The 15,049-nt window shown below is 35.8% G+C and overlaps 1 protein-coding gene across 1 annotated transcript in view; it reads left to right on the top strand.

Moving 5' to 3' along the window:
• FAM98A (family with sequence similarity 98 member A) overlaps window positions 1-15,049 on the top strand; it is a 29,380-nt gene that overhangs the window by 8,515 nt on the left and 5,816 nt on the right. Inside the window, exons 4-6 of the mRNA XM_043985186.1 lie at window positions 8,738-8,922; window positions 9,857-9,937; window positions 10,604-10,720. Of these exons, the coding sequence (XP_043841121.1) occupies window positions 8,738-8,922; window positions 9,857-9,937; window positions 10,604-10,720 (383 nt within the window). The remainder of the gene's footprint in view (window positions 1-8,737; window positions 8,923-9,856; window positions 9,938-10,603; window positions 10,721-15,049) is intronic.

The following is a 15,049-nucleotide window of genomic DNA, read 5'->3' as shown; positions in this document are numbered from 1 at the left end:
ATAATTTTTTTAACTATTAAGCTCCATTCAGTGTAATTATTGTTAGTGAGAGTGGTATTCGTTCAGCATTTACTCAACATCTGTTCTGTACATTGTACTATGAGGTACTATGGGCATTTGAAAGAAATGAAAAGAAAAACAACTCCCCTTCAGCCTATTAGGAATAATAATTCATATGCAGAAAGAAATGCAATATATTTAATATAAACTGCATGAGAAAAGAACATTTATATGACATTGCTCTGTACATAGTAGGTACATAGTAGGTACTTAATAAATGTTGACTGCTTATGAAATCACATGAAGGAAGAATAATCTACTTCACAGTAACTTTGTGAGATAGTTAATGGAAGTAGGTGCACTCCCATTTTACAGAGATTAAGTTGAGACTCAGAAATGTTAAGATATTTCCTCTTAATCTCATAACTGATAGATGTCTGCACTGGCATTTGAACCCAGATCTCCTTGATTCCAAGTCCATGGTACTATTCAGTATACTGCTTTTATAGACAGGCTGGCAGTTGAGCTATAGCATTAGATGATAGATTAGTTATCAATAGATAGAGATGAAGAAAGAACATGTGATGTGTAAGAATTGCTTTTTATACCTAAAGGCTTCTTAGCCTGGCAGTGTGCCTAGAGTACCACATATATAAGGGGAAATAGTATGGAATAAGACTGGAAAGGAAGATCAGATCATCATCATCATCATTCCAACTCATATCTGTAAAGCACTTTCAGTATTTTACATAATTTATTTCATTTATTCCTCATAACAATCCTGTGCAGTAGCTGATCTTATATCGTCTATTTTATAGAGTGAAACTGAGGCTCAGCAAGATCATGTGACTTATCCCTAGTCCCACAGCTAATCATTTTCTGAGTGGGGATTCAAACCTAGGTCTTCCTGTCTCCTAGTTTAACACTATCTCACACGGCCAGGCTAAGAAGTTTAAACTTGATTCAGTAAGCAGTGGGAAGCCACTTAAAAGTTCTTGAGGATAGAGATTCTGCCATTATAAAGAAAAATAAACATTGCTAGTAAACATTTAGGAAAAGCAGCAGTAATCACTAGCATGGCTTTAGTAAGAACAGCACATGCTAGACTAACCTTAATTCCTTTTATGATGGAGTAAGTAAATAAAATTGGTATATTAGGAAAATGCTATAGATGCAGTTTGCATAGATTTTAGCAACACATTTGATAAAATCTCTTGTTCTGTTTTTGGAGAAAAGTGTCGAAATTTGGGCTAGACTAGGAAATTATAATTTCAGAACTGGTTGAATAGCCAGACTTAGAGAGTAATCATTAATGGTTCCATATCTTCTTAGAAGGAAATTTACAGTACTATAGAACCCCAGTAAACTGTACCTAGACCTGTACTGACTTATATTTTTATCATTGACTTGGATAAAGGCATAGATAGTATTCTTAGAAATTTTAGATCTTAGGATCATAGGTTTAGATCTGAAAGGAATCTTCAAGGCCATCTAGTCCAACTTCATTTTATAGATTAGGAAACTGAGGTCCCTAGAGGTAAAATTATTTGAATGTGGTCATTTTTAATTCAATTGAGTTTTAAATAATATTTGATAAATTGGTGTATTCCTTCAGACTTATGCTATTTTAATAATGAGCTTTGTTTTTATATGATAAACATACAGTACAGAGATTTACACTGGCAACTGATATTTGAATTTTTCCTCTCCCTTTCAAAATACTCAAGAATGATTTTCTGTGTTTTTTGAAAGGCTACTTCTTTTCATAATTTTTGAGCATACATACTTACCATTCTTCATTAGCTAAAGGAAAAAGTGAGTAGTAAATCTACAACTTGATATAAAAACCAGAATTTTTATAACACATGGCTACTTTAGAAAATAAGGTTCTTCAGTAAATGCTTATTAAGTACTGCTACATGCAAGATACCATAATGGTACTATGAAGTAATACAAAGACAGCATAAGACATAATTCCTACTCTCAGGGAGCCTGTAGACTAACAAAACCACTAATATTAAAGCTCTTGCCATGATGGAAATAATTTAGAAATATAAGTTTTATTCTTAGAATCATAGAGTCACAGGGATGGGAGGGACATAACATTTATTTAGTTCTGCCTATACCTGAACATAGGATCATAGATTCAGAGCTGGAAGGGACCCACAGAGACTAGTTCCAACTCCTCATTCTATGAATGAGGAAACTGAGGCCCAGAAAGGTTATGTGCCTTGACCAAGGTCACAAAACTGAGATTTGAAACTAAATTCTTTGATTCAAAATCCAGCATACAATCTACTCTGCCCCACTACCACAAGAATCCCTTCTACAATATATGCATTAATGATCATGCAGCATTGCTTGAAGGCTTGAAAACACAGATGACCTCTTGAGGTAGCCCATTCCAAGTTGTTGGGGGATTTTTCCTGGAATTAAGCCTATATCTGCTTCTTTACAGCTTCTACCTGTTACTTTTACTTCTATTTTCTAAAGCCAGAAAGAAAATATTTCATCCTTCTTCTGCAGAACTCAGCTTTTGAAAGACAGCTTTTACATCACCCCTAAAGTCTCCTTCAGGCTTAAAATCTCTAGTTTCCCTGAATGATCTCCAGCTTAGCAGTATGTGATGCCCAGAACCAAAATACTCCAAATATGTTCCAACCAGGGTAGAGTATATTTGGGGACAATCTCCTGGACACTGTGCCTCTTAATGCAACAAATGATTATGTTAATTTTTTTGTCTACAAGATCACACTGGTGGAAGTGTGAGTAGTTGTGTAACACATGACCAATGAGAAACACCAAAGAGGAACAGGAATAAAGGACATCATCAGGTCATTGTTAGATAGGAAGAAAAGATGAACTGGTCACATGGCATGGATGGACGGACAGATATCTAACTAGAGCATAAACATTTACAATGAGCCATTGATTTTGCAAAATACTAGGTATACCTATACAAGCCAATAGTCCCTGCCCTCAAAGAGCTTACATTATAATGTAGGAAGATAACATTGGAGGCCTTCTAGAACGGAGGGGTGGGTACACATATGATTTCATTGTCATGGTAAGGATATAGCTGAGAAAGTGTTGTGGATACATGGGCCCCAACAAGATAAGGTACCTATCAGCGCTGAGAGACCTGGGGTGCAGTCCAAGGTTCTGGTGGGAAGAAGATGAGGAAAATGCCTGAAGAGCTGATAACAGGTAAACATCTAAGATGTTCCTTTGGTACCCTCATCATATTGGGAGAAAACAAGAAGGGCATGGTAGATGTTCTATGTATAGCAAACTTTAAGAAAAACATGGATGAACAAGGGAAGCACAGCACAGGACAGGCTGGCATTGATGGGTCTGCACTGTTGGAGAGAACTCCTGAATCAATGAGGTTGTAGATCCATTTGAGTATAACACTGATAACTCATTGAGTTTATAGATCACTTTAACTTCCAGATGGTTCTCAGATAAACTGCTGCCTTTTAATCTGGCATGACCTGCCCTTTATGAATCTCTGCACCACAGATACACCTCTTCTTCCTGTACAACACAGGTATCCCTCTCTCCCTATATGATAGGCATATCTACATCACTTCAGTGTTCTCTTACATTGCTTCTTCTTCTTTTTTTTTGGTGAGGCAATTGGGGTTCAGTGACTTGCCCAGGGTCACACAGCTAGTAAGTGTTAAGTGTCTGAGGCCAGATTTGAACTCAGGTCCTCCTGAATCCAGGGCCAGTGCTCTATCCACTGTGCCATCTAGCTGCCCCACATTGCTTCTTGAATATAATTCTTCTTTGGAAATGCACCTCAATGCATTTGTACCCAGTGTATTTTTCCATAGTCCTTGAAGTAATTTACAATTGCGATTCTTCAGAGATTGTGGTATTCCATGATTTGCATCCATCTGGCACCACCAGAATCAGTGATGTTAAAAATGAAGTGTTTGGGGGCGGCTAGGTGGATTTTTCACTGGATATACTCCATGATGATCACTTTTGGCAAGCATCTCTCTCTGGTTTATGTTTGGTATTAAGAGATGGTTGTGATACATAAAAAAAAAAAAAAGAGATGGTTGTGGAACAGAATTATATTTCTTCCCTTTTTTTTTTTTCTTTTGGAGGCAGTTAGGATTAAGTGACTTGCCCAGAGTCACACAGCTAGTAAGTGTCTGCAGCCATATTTGAATTCAGGTACTTCTGACTCTGTAGTCTGACAACATAAGTTTGAATTCCAGTTGCACTGTTTTATTAACTATATGTGACCTTGGGCTAGTTACTCTCTTTGAATATTCATCTGTAAAATGAGGAGAATTAGACTAGATTACTTCAAAGTCCCTTCCTGTTCTTCATCTGTGAGCCTATAATTTTTTTTTCTTTTGGCAGGGCAATGAAGGTTAAGTGACTTGCCCAGGGTCACACAGCTAGTAAGTATCTGAGGCTGGATTTGAACTCAGGTCATCCTGAATCCAGGGCTGGTGCTTTAACCACTGTGTCACCTAGCTGCCCCAAGCCTATAATTTTTGTAGCACTTGGGTGATATAGTGAATAGATTTCTGGCCTTGGAGTCTTCCTGACTTCCAAGTTCAAACCTCAGAGACTTATTAACTATGTGACCTTGGCCAAGTCACTTAATCTTAATAGTTTCCTTAACTATAAAATGGAAATGATTAAATAATTGTATCTGCCTCCCATAGTTGTTGTGAAGATCAAATGAGATAATATTTGCAAAGTGCTTGGGACAATGCCTGGCACATAGAAGGTGCTATATAAATGCTAACTATCGTCATCACCATCATTGTTTCATTAAACATGTGCATGAGGAGAGTCTTTATGGTAACATTGTTCTACCTGATGAAACTGTAAGCAGAGTGATATCTTTTAATCTCTTCATCTCTCAGTCAATTATGTGACAGTTAAACATGTAATGTGCTGTACTATATTTCTTATAAAGACCACATCTTATTCCTATCTGATACCTTCATCAAGGATGTCCTTGATGGGGATGTCAATCATTCTTATAAAGATATTCTACAGTTGAAAAAGTAGGCATATGGGTCAGTAGTAAATGATAGTTTCTCATTTGCCTCTTGGGGGGCAGGAAGAGGTAGTGCTTATCCTTTGAGAGACCTTGAGAATTTATTCCTCAGTACCTCAAATTTCATCACTTCCAGTGCAGACCTACTGTACCTACCCTTGGGTCTAATCTGCCTTCTCTTTTGAATTCTCCTTTCATTGGTTTTGTAACACTTCTCTGTCTTCATTCTCTTACTATATGACTGACTGATCTTTTTCAGTCTTTCTTTTTTTTTTTTGGTGGGGCAATGAGGGTTAAGTTGCTTGCCCAGGGTCACACAGCTAATAAGTGTCAAGTGTTTGAGGCCAGATTTGAATTCAGGTCCTCCTGAATCCAGGGCCAGTGCTTTATCCACTGTGCCACCTAGTTGCCCCACCTTTTCAGTCTCTTTTGCAAAATCATCCTCTATGTCTTGGCATCTATGCATTGATGTACCCAAAAACTCTGTCCTAGGCTCTTCCTCTCCCAGCCCCCCTCTTTTTCCCTTTCTCCTTTTGACGGATTCAACAGCTCTCCTGGATTCAACTATAATCTCTATGCAGACAATTCTCAAGTGAATAGAACTAACTCCCCATCTCTCTCCTGAGCTTCAGTTCCATATCTTGCAAGTTCTTTCTGATGTCCCCCAGGAATCTCAAAGTAGAACTTTAAAATAGAACTCAATAGCTTTATCCTTACACCCATATCCAGTTAGTTTGCCAAAGTTGCCAGGTCTGATTATATCTGATTATATCTTTAACATCTCTCACATCTGTCCCTTTTCTTTACTCATACCCAAACCACTGTAGTTCAGGCCTTATCAGGCTGAACTATTGTAGTAGCCTTAAAATTAATTTGCTTGCAGCCAGCCTCTCTCCTATCCAGTCCAGCTTCCACACAGTTGCCATATTTGACTGCATAGTTTTAACCACATTATTCCCCAGTTCAAAAACCTTTAGTGGCTTTCCATTGTTTTTCAAATAAAATACAAATTCTTCTTTTTGGCATCTAAGGCATTTCAGTCTGGCCCCATCCTGTCTTTCTGGTCTGAATTAACCTACTTGATATTTCCTGTAAACTATATTCCGTCTCTTATACCTGTGCCTTTGCATAGGCTGTGTTTCAAGCCTGAAATGCTCTCCCTCCTTTTTTAATTTCCTAATGCTCTTCAAGGAACATGTTAAGTAATGCCCTCTTCAAAATGCCTTTCCTGATATTTCCTAGTTTTTAGTTCTCACCTTCCAATCACTGCTTAGTTACTTTGTACTCTTAGTATTTTCTTACCTGTGGACATATAGATCCTCTAGCTTAATTCCTCATGCAGCATGTTGCTTTGTTTTCTTTTGCGTCTTTTCTTCCTCATATAGCATATCAGAAACTGTTATGTTAGAATATAAGATGACTTCACCATTAATGAAGAAAAGTTTATAATAAGAGAATCATGATATCTTTTCCATTTTCCATCTGTTCACTTCCAGTATCATCCTTAAGTGTTCTTGGAATAATCTGGTTTAATTTCTTACCTGGCCAGGCCTTTTGTAAACTTGTTTTTCCTCCACCACTTCTTGTTTTTTTATAGTCTTCTATTATGATCATAGTTATAAAACTAGAAAAGTTCCTTAGAGGCCATCTAATAAAACAACACTGGGCATAGATGATTTATACATCACACACACAGAACATGGTGAGCTGGGATTTGATCCTAGGTTTTTTCACTTCAAATCTGGTGCTCTTTTTTTTTTTTCCTCCATGAGGTTATATAAATAAATTTCTATTCTAAACTGACCTTTACTTACCATCTCTTTGTATTGGGGTCACTATTGTGGCTACTGACGACACTGAAATGACACTGGTCTGTGTCAATATTTATCAATCATAATCACCAGTTCTTTTAGCACCCTAAGATGTAGGTTAGCTGGGTCTAGTGCCGGGAATTTATCAAAGACAGCTAGTTGCTTACTTGTTATCTTCTAACTTATCTTTGATATAACTTCTCTATTAACCATTTTGGTTCTGTCATGTGCAGCCTAAATTTTTAAAGTGTGATTAAATCATACTTTTACCTTGATTTCACAAAACTAAAAGCATAACCTACCTGATATTAATTGATTCTGAAATCTCTAAATCCCCAAAATAAGCAACACTTGCATTCAAGAACTATTTGACATTTGCTACTATCATATAGTTGGGACAGGTAGGTAGCACAGTGGATAGAGCACTCATCTTCATGAGTTCAAATCCAGCCTCAGACACTTACCAGCTAGGTGACCCAGGGGAAGTCACTTAACCCTGTTTGCCTCAGTTTCCTCATCTGTAAAATGAGCTGGAGAAGGAAATGGCAAACCACTCCAGTATCTTTGCCAAGAAAACTCTAAATGGGGTCACAAAGGGTCTAAAACAACTGAACAACAAAACCTCATATAGTAAAATTTTGATATTAAGAACACTGAATGAAGTAGTTATTTTGGAGAGCTGACTGTTCTAGATGATTAAAAATTAGTTCATTTTATGCCAAAACTTTTGTTTTAGGGGTGGGGTTGGAGGGTAGAAGGGTTTGTGAGATTTAAAATTGGATACTAGAGCATTAACCTCTCCTTTTAACTGTTTCCCTTATTTATCTCCCAGACTAGTAAATGGAAGAAGCCTCTGGTCTCTAGTTAGAGCTTTTATTGTTTGGAAATTACAAGGTGATGTTGATTAGAGGGATAGGAAAGTAGAAATACAAAACAAATAGTCTTAAGTCTAAACTTAGTCTATATTCCGTATAATACTCACCAAAAGCCCAAGGCCACCTTTGGCAGGGAGAACCGCGTCAAGCACGTGCTGTTATGGCGAGCCGGGCCAAGTCCAACCTCCGTCAGCCTCTATGTGTGCAGCGCAGCCAGTGAACAAGGAGAGCCGAAAAGAGAAAGCCCTCACTTCCATTCTCTCCTTGCTTTTTAAGCCCGCACCCTGGAAATGGAGTGCTTAGCAGCCAGACTGGCGTGCAGAGCCCATGCATGGCCGTCGGTCTCCTTCCCGAAAGGGTGGTCCTTGAAAAACTGGCGTCTTTCCGTATTCACTAACCGACTGTTAAAAACTTTTTTACCACAGGTCGAAGAGATATTTTAATAATTTTTCATGGAAAATTATAAATTGCATTATATCTTTCTCTGCAAAGAGTATAATAAGCTTTTTCTTGACTTGAGGTTATCCTTGTATTGTTATATAAACATAATTTATTGTATTGTGCTATAAAATTTTGTAAGCACCACTAAGGTATAAATGAAATAGTTTTTCTTCTTTATATTCCTAGTGCCAAGCACAGTACACTGAATATAGTGGGCTCTTAATAGATGTGTGTTGAACTGAATACCTTCATAATCTATTCAGGTATTTAGGGTTTTTGTTGCCCTTACCTATCTTTCCAAAGAAAAGAAAGAGATACATTTTCTCATCTCTTCTTGGGCCATGTTTGGTCATTTTAACCTTTTGTGAAAACTTTTTGTAATTTTTCTGTCTACTCCCTTGCTGCTTAGATAAATTTTCAAGAATGGTCTGCTTCTTAAGTTACAAGCATTGATAGTGTTGTACTGGGATTATTGAATCTCCCGAAATAGCTCTCATAAGTACAATAGAGTTCTGACCAAAGTTTAATCATGCTTGACATTAATATCTCATTGTGATGTTTGGTTTTGTTTCTTTCAGCATACCTTATTTCAGAACTAGAAGCTGCCAGAATGCTGTGTGTGAATTCTCCCCCAAAAAAAGCACAAGAAGGAGGTGGTAGTGAGGTTTTTCAAGAGTTGAAGGGCATATGTATTGCTCTAGGAATGTCCAAACCTCCAGCCAATATAACCATGTTCCAGTTCTTCAGCGGCATAGAAAAAAAAGTAAGACTTTTGTACCAAAATGCATTGTGTTAAAGAAAGCCTGGTTGGTCATTTGTCTGAAATGAATCGATGAATATTTCCCAGAAAGACTGATTTTTTTTTTCTTTAGCAAATTTTAGGTTCAGATATTAAAAATAAGGTGTTGTTTTTATTGTGGCTCCTGTAACATGAATATTGGAGTTCAGATTATTTCCTTTTTTTGTAATCAAAATTCACTCAACTCCTATTTGCAGAGTGTAGTCACTTTCATTATTATAAAATAGTAAAAATTAGGTTTTCAAACATTTTTTCTCCTGCATACCATCATAATTTTAAATTCACAAAGAAAAAACACAAAAATCTTTTTTTGTTTTCTTTACTTCCTCCTCTCAGGTAGAAATAATTAGGATGTTAATATTTAAATTTCTTAATTCAGTCACTGTTGTGTCTTATGTGCTTTATTTATAAATAAATATTTATAAATAAAAATTTTCAAATAAAAACAAGCTGGCATATAAACAAATGTATATGTCATAGAACATTTCTATTAATTTATGGAACAGAATAAAATATATCACATTTTTTTCTCCTTATGATTTTCTTAATGAGCCACTTGTAGTCTGCAAATTAAGTAAATAGGAGTACAATAAGGAGTACCATAATAAAATAATGCAGGAGGGGTTCCCAGTACAAAAATGAACCCTAATTTATTCATGCTACAGGTTATACATATGCTCTGATAACTGTACGGGGAAATAGACAGTGGGACAAGAGCCAGGTTAACCAACTTTCTGGTTCCCCCCATTCCCACCTGCCTTAGGGCCTTTGCTGATCTTTAGTTTAATCATAAGCACCTTTCAATTATCAGGGTCTTCTTTTGTAACGATATATGAAGAAGCTTTTTGAAGGTGGGGAGAATCTTCTTTAACTCATTTTATTTATTTACTTGTTTCAGTTAAAGGAAACGTTAGCAAAAGTTCCTCCTAATCATGTGGGAAAGCCTTTGTTGAAGAAAACAATGGGACCAGCTCACTGGGTATGTAAGGGTTCATCTGGGGGTAAATTGGTAGACCATAATATGTTACATGTTTTTGACATAAGTCATGCTTTTTGAACTTTTTTCTTAAAGGATCTGTTTTGAGGAATACTGTATCTAAATCTAGTATAAAGGTACTTTTTCCTTTTGTAAAAGTGAAGATTCCCCAAAGATTTTCCTTTATTTTAGCATTAAAAATATATGCCTAAGAATAGGTGTAAACTAGACATTAAAATTCATGTGAAATTTAATTTGTCTGGGCTTTCTAATATTAAGAGTTTAAATTTGAGGTCATAATTTGAAAATATTTAATCAGGGTCAATTCAGTATGAGAAATTTTAAATCAGGAGAGGAGATAATACATTACCTGTTGTTTTTTAAGCCAGGGTGTTTTGTAAGCTGTATGTCTTTGAACAAGTTATGTAGGAGTACTTAATACTAACCAGTTCACAAGGTTTGGGGAGGATAACTCTCTTTCCCCATAAATTGCTATATAAATGCAAGCTATTGCTATCTTGTACTTTTAATTTAAATAGAATTCTAATCATAATGTAATTTCTTAGGATTTAAATTATTTCAGTTGATCTGTTTATCACAAGGAGAAAATCAAAACAGCTAATGTTTACGAGTGGAGCATTTCAACTGATATTGACTATTTTATTCCAGGAGAAAATAGAAGCAGTAAACCAAGCCATAACTAATGAATATGAAGTTCGAAGGAAGCTTTTAGTGAAACGTCTGGATGTCACCATACAGTCATTTGGCTGGTCAGACAGAGCTAAGGTACATGTGGCACTACAAAAGCACAGAGTATTGAAAGATATGACCTCTAAGTATGATAGCCAATTTCTTTACGTTATTATTTCTCTTCAAAATATATATTTCCAAATCAGTAGTAGAAATAAAGAAAAAAAAAATGAAAGTCAGTATAAGTTTCTTTGACATAAGAGTTAATTTTACTTTCTATTTTTAGTTTGATTTAGCGATTTCCATTTAAAATGTTAGTAATGTGTTTTATTTGCAGAGAACATAATCTGGTGAAATTTAGGGGGTTTCTTTCTCCAACCCTTGAATTGGGAATACATTATTGACTCATACATGAATTTTTCCAAATGTATGTTTTCTTAACTCTTGCCAGGACATTAATTAGTCTTCACCTTTGAAATTGAACCAGTCTACTAAGAAGCAGGGCTTATAGTTAGTAATTTTATTATTAATTTACTTTTTACTTAAAGCCTTCACATTATGACATTTGGCTAGTTTGGTTAGTTATGCCTGGATATTTATAGAATCTTACAGATAAAGAAATCAAAGTCAAGAAAAGTTAAATGACTTGTCCAAGGTCAGGGAGCTAGGGTCTTTTTTTCTTTTGCCTTTTCTTTTGATTATTAACAGGCTTTTCTACTATGGAAGCTTCTTCTGTTGCATTTAACAGATATTTATTGAGCACTTAATCTGGAAAGCAAGCTAGGTGGTGCAGTGGATAGAGTGCTCAGCCTAGAGTCAAAAAGACCTGAATTCAAATCTGTCTTCAGACACTTCCTAGCTGTGTGACTGAGCAAGTCACTTCACCTTGTTTGCCTCAGTTTCCTCATCTTGTAAAATAAGCTAGAGAAGGAAAAAGCAAACCACTCCAATATATTTGCCAAGAAAATCCTAAATGGTGTCGAGGGGAGTTGAACAGAACTGAACAACACTTAATCTGGTCCTATTGTTATGCTATGCTAAAAGGACTTTGAAAGAAACATAGGATCATAGTCCCAGAGTCCAATTCCTATCTATTGAGAAATATTATAACAGGCATATTAAAATCTTATAAGCGTTCATAAAGATCTTCATTAAGTAGAGTAATATCAATTTATTAATGTGATCAGACTTATGACAACCTTCAGCATTTCAGAATTCAGCTTTTAACTGATAATGAAAGCCTTTATTCCCATTATACCTTTGTCTCTTATACTCAGAGTTACTTTGTTGACTCTTTGACATTTACATAATGCTTTAAAGTTTGCAGTTATTATCATTATTAGGCACGAATCTTATATCAAGAGTAGTTATCTGGTATCCCAGCCCATAGATGATTAGAAGAAGCAAACCTAGAAGTGGGTTAGGTGTTTTTGTAAAAGGCCCAAATGACAGTAATGGTCTTAACAGAGAGGAAATTGAAAACATAAAGACAGACAAAAAATGATATTGTCTTGCAGTAAAATAATGAATATTCATTGTGATGATCCTGAATCATCAAGAAAAGATTACATTATACTAAATCTGTTTTTTTAAAAGCAAAGATATATAATGAATGTTTGAAAAAAAATTTACAGAAAAGAATTGAAAATACAGAATTCACTGCTAGAAGGAATATGTCTTTGTTATCTGGAAAAGTAACAGGTGTGAAATCTTTCTGTAATAATGATAGGTAAATGAAGTTTTATATTAGGAATCAGTAGTATGTAACTAAATACTTTAAAGGTATTTGAAGGAATTTGTTCTTAAATTGAATAGACTGTGCATGGGTCAGATCTTAAACTTATTTCATATTCTAAAATAAACAGCACAATGCTAGACTCATAGCTGATGATAAACAATACTTTCTGTTTGATTTTTCCACTGTGTGCCACCAGTGTATAAAACCTTACCTTCCCAGTATATGTGATGTCATTAATGTGTATACATCCTTGAGTAGTGGAAATCACAGCCCCTTTGCTCCTCAGGAGGTGATTTTCATGAGTTGCTGTGGGTGAAAAAATTAATTACCTTTGCCCAAGTTTTGGTATTGGGCTTGTCTAAACTTCATGAAATTAGTCCTTGCACCCAAAGATACATGTGTTAGGTATATACGCTGAAGCTTTTGAGGTTGATTTACATATTCTAGAGCTTGTATATCATTCATATAGGTCCTTCTTTCCACCAGTATGAGACTTCAGAGTAGGGCTTTAGAATGGAAAAACCTAAAATGGAGGAAGAAGGGGAAATAACTTTGTAGTGTTCATTTGTATCCCATACCAAAATATGGATATTTGATTTCTTAGCAGGCCATATGCCAAAGAATTCATGAGAAAATGAGTAGTTTTTAAGTGCAATTTTGCACTTTTACATATTCTATGTGTCGGATATGATTCAGTGCTTCGAAATATCTTCTGAGAAATCTGTCAGAAAAGGATTTAAAAAAAAAAACACATATGGAGGCAGCTGGGTGGCACAGTGGATGGAGCACTGGCCCTGGAGTCAGGAGGACCTGAGTTCAAATCCAGTCTCAGACACTTAACAATTACTAGCTGTGTGACCCTGGGCAAGTCACTTAACCTCCAATTGCTTCACCAAAAGCAAACAAACAAACAAAAAAACCCCTACACATATGTACTTAAAATCTTTAAGGGTCCACATGCATGTGTCATGTTGAATAGTATACACAGGTTGTGATAAGAAATGGTAAAATTTAGCTTTGGGATGAGGAAAGCTTTTGCTTTACCATTTGAACTCTTTCTCTGGGATAAATTCAATGAAAAACCCACTTTCTATAGAAAGTTTTTCCCAATCTCTGCCTTTCCTCTTTTAATTATTTCCTATTTATCCTGTATGTAGCTCATTTTTCCATATTTGCTTTTAGTTTACCCCATTAGATTGTGAGCTCCTTGAGGGCAAGGATTGGCCCCCTTTTTTTTTATTCTCAGCATTTGGCATAGTGCCTGGCACTTAGTGAATGTTTATTGATGATGATCAAGAGGTTGGTGGAATAGTAAGTAAGAACCCTAATTCTTTGTGATAGAATCTCAGATCAGTGCTTTAGTGATTCTTTCTGTGATCTGAAAAAATGAAGACCACTTACCTGTTTGGGACTATTCTACTCCCTTATACTAAAAGAAGTTTAACATTTCTAATTTATTATTTCATACAAATCAATGTAGTTGTGCCTGGATTGTAGTGTGATTTGTGGTTAAATGAAAAGAGAAAATGGTTAGGTCTAGGGCTGAAGATGAAGCATCAAGCAGCACTTAAATGATTTGCTTAAGTTTAATGTATTAATTTAGAAAAGAAAAGTTGCATACTTTTAAAAACTGGACTTCAGAAGAGTCTATTGGTAAAGTGGACCTTATCATTATTATTTATTATTATTATTATTATTATTGTTTTAAGATAAGAGAATGTAAAAGAGGTTTTGTGAAATTGATGAGATTATGTATAAGATATTTTATCCTTTAAGTGTTGTATAGTTGTGAATTTACTGTTAACAACAGTAGGGCCTATGTGGTCCCCTCTAAAATTGTCTGCTACTTCACAGGAACCTAAAGATGAGCGAAAAAGAAAATTTTTTTGGAATTGTGTCTAGATCTATATAGCGTGTGTGTGTCTACATTATCATGGCTTAGTGGGAGCAGCTAAGTAAAAAGGAAGCTTAGCAAGCCCTGCTCGTGAGCATGCCAACATATCAATGCCAGCAGGGGGCAGAAAACACAAGCAATTGCAATAAAATGACCAAAAGAGTCCAAGTCATACAAAAAGTCACTTCTCTTTAGCTCTCTAAACATTAGCTTCTTAATTTCATATGGACTCCCAGTCTAGTTACTGGTCTACCAGCTCATTTCAACTGTTGTGTCTCCACATATGCATGTTTACAATCTGGTCTTGCCTTTTTGTTTTGTGATTGCTCTCCTCTCAAGTTGTACCTGCCTTCTCAACCCTAATTGAAGATTGTCTTTACTCTCCTGCCAAGGAGATGTCTTATTGCTGGTTTATGTTAGCTTTCTTACACATTCGCTAAAACTAAGTATTATGTAACAGTGCAACTGCAATGACAAACCTGCTTACAAAACTTCAAGCCCCGGTAATGAAGCTTCAGAGAGACTGGAGCCATGCTATTTATTGTCTCATACTTCTGAAAAACTAGCTACCTGGCAAAGTGTTTTGTGAGACTTTAGAAGCTGTAAACTCCTAACTTTTTAAAAGCAAGTCTTTGGAGAAGTGGCCCTGACCCTCAATAGCACCTGAAAATCCCCATATTCCTTTGTCAGGCCAACTGCAAACTTTGTAGAATTCTTTTCCATTTTAATTTCTTCATGGATTTCCATCTCCAGCAGAGATTTCCCACAAAGTTGACCAAGGTTTTACTTTATG

This window comes from Dromiciops gliroides, chromosome 2 (genome assembly GCF_019393635.1).
Source record: "Dromiciops gliroides isolate mDroGli1 chromosome 2, mDroGli1.pri, whole genome shotgun sequence".
Taxonomy (NCBI): domain Eukaryota; kingdom Metazoa; phylum Chordata; class Mammalia; order Microbiotheria; family Microbiotheriidae; genus Dromiciops; species Dromiciops gliroides.
This window is presented reverse-complemented; position numbering and strand designations above follow the sequence as displayed.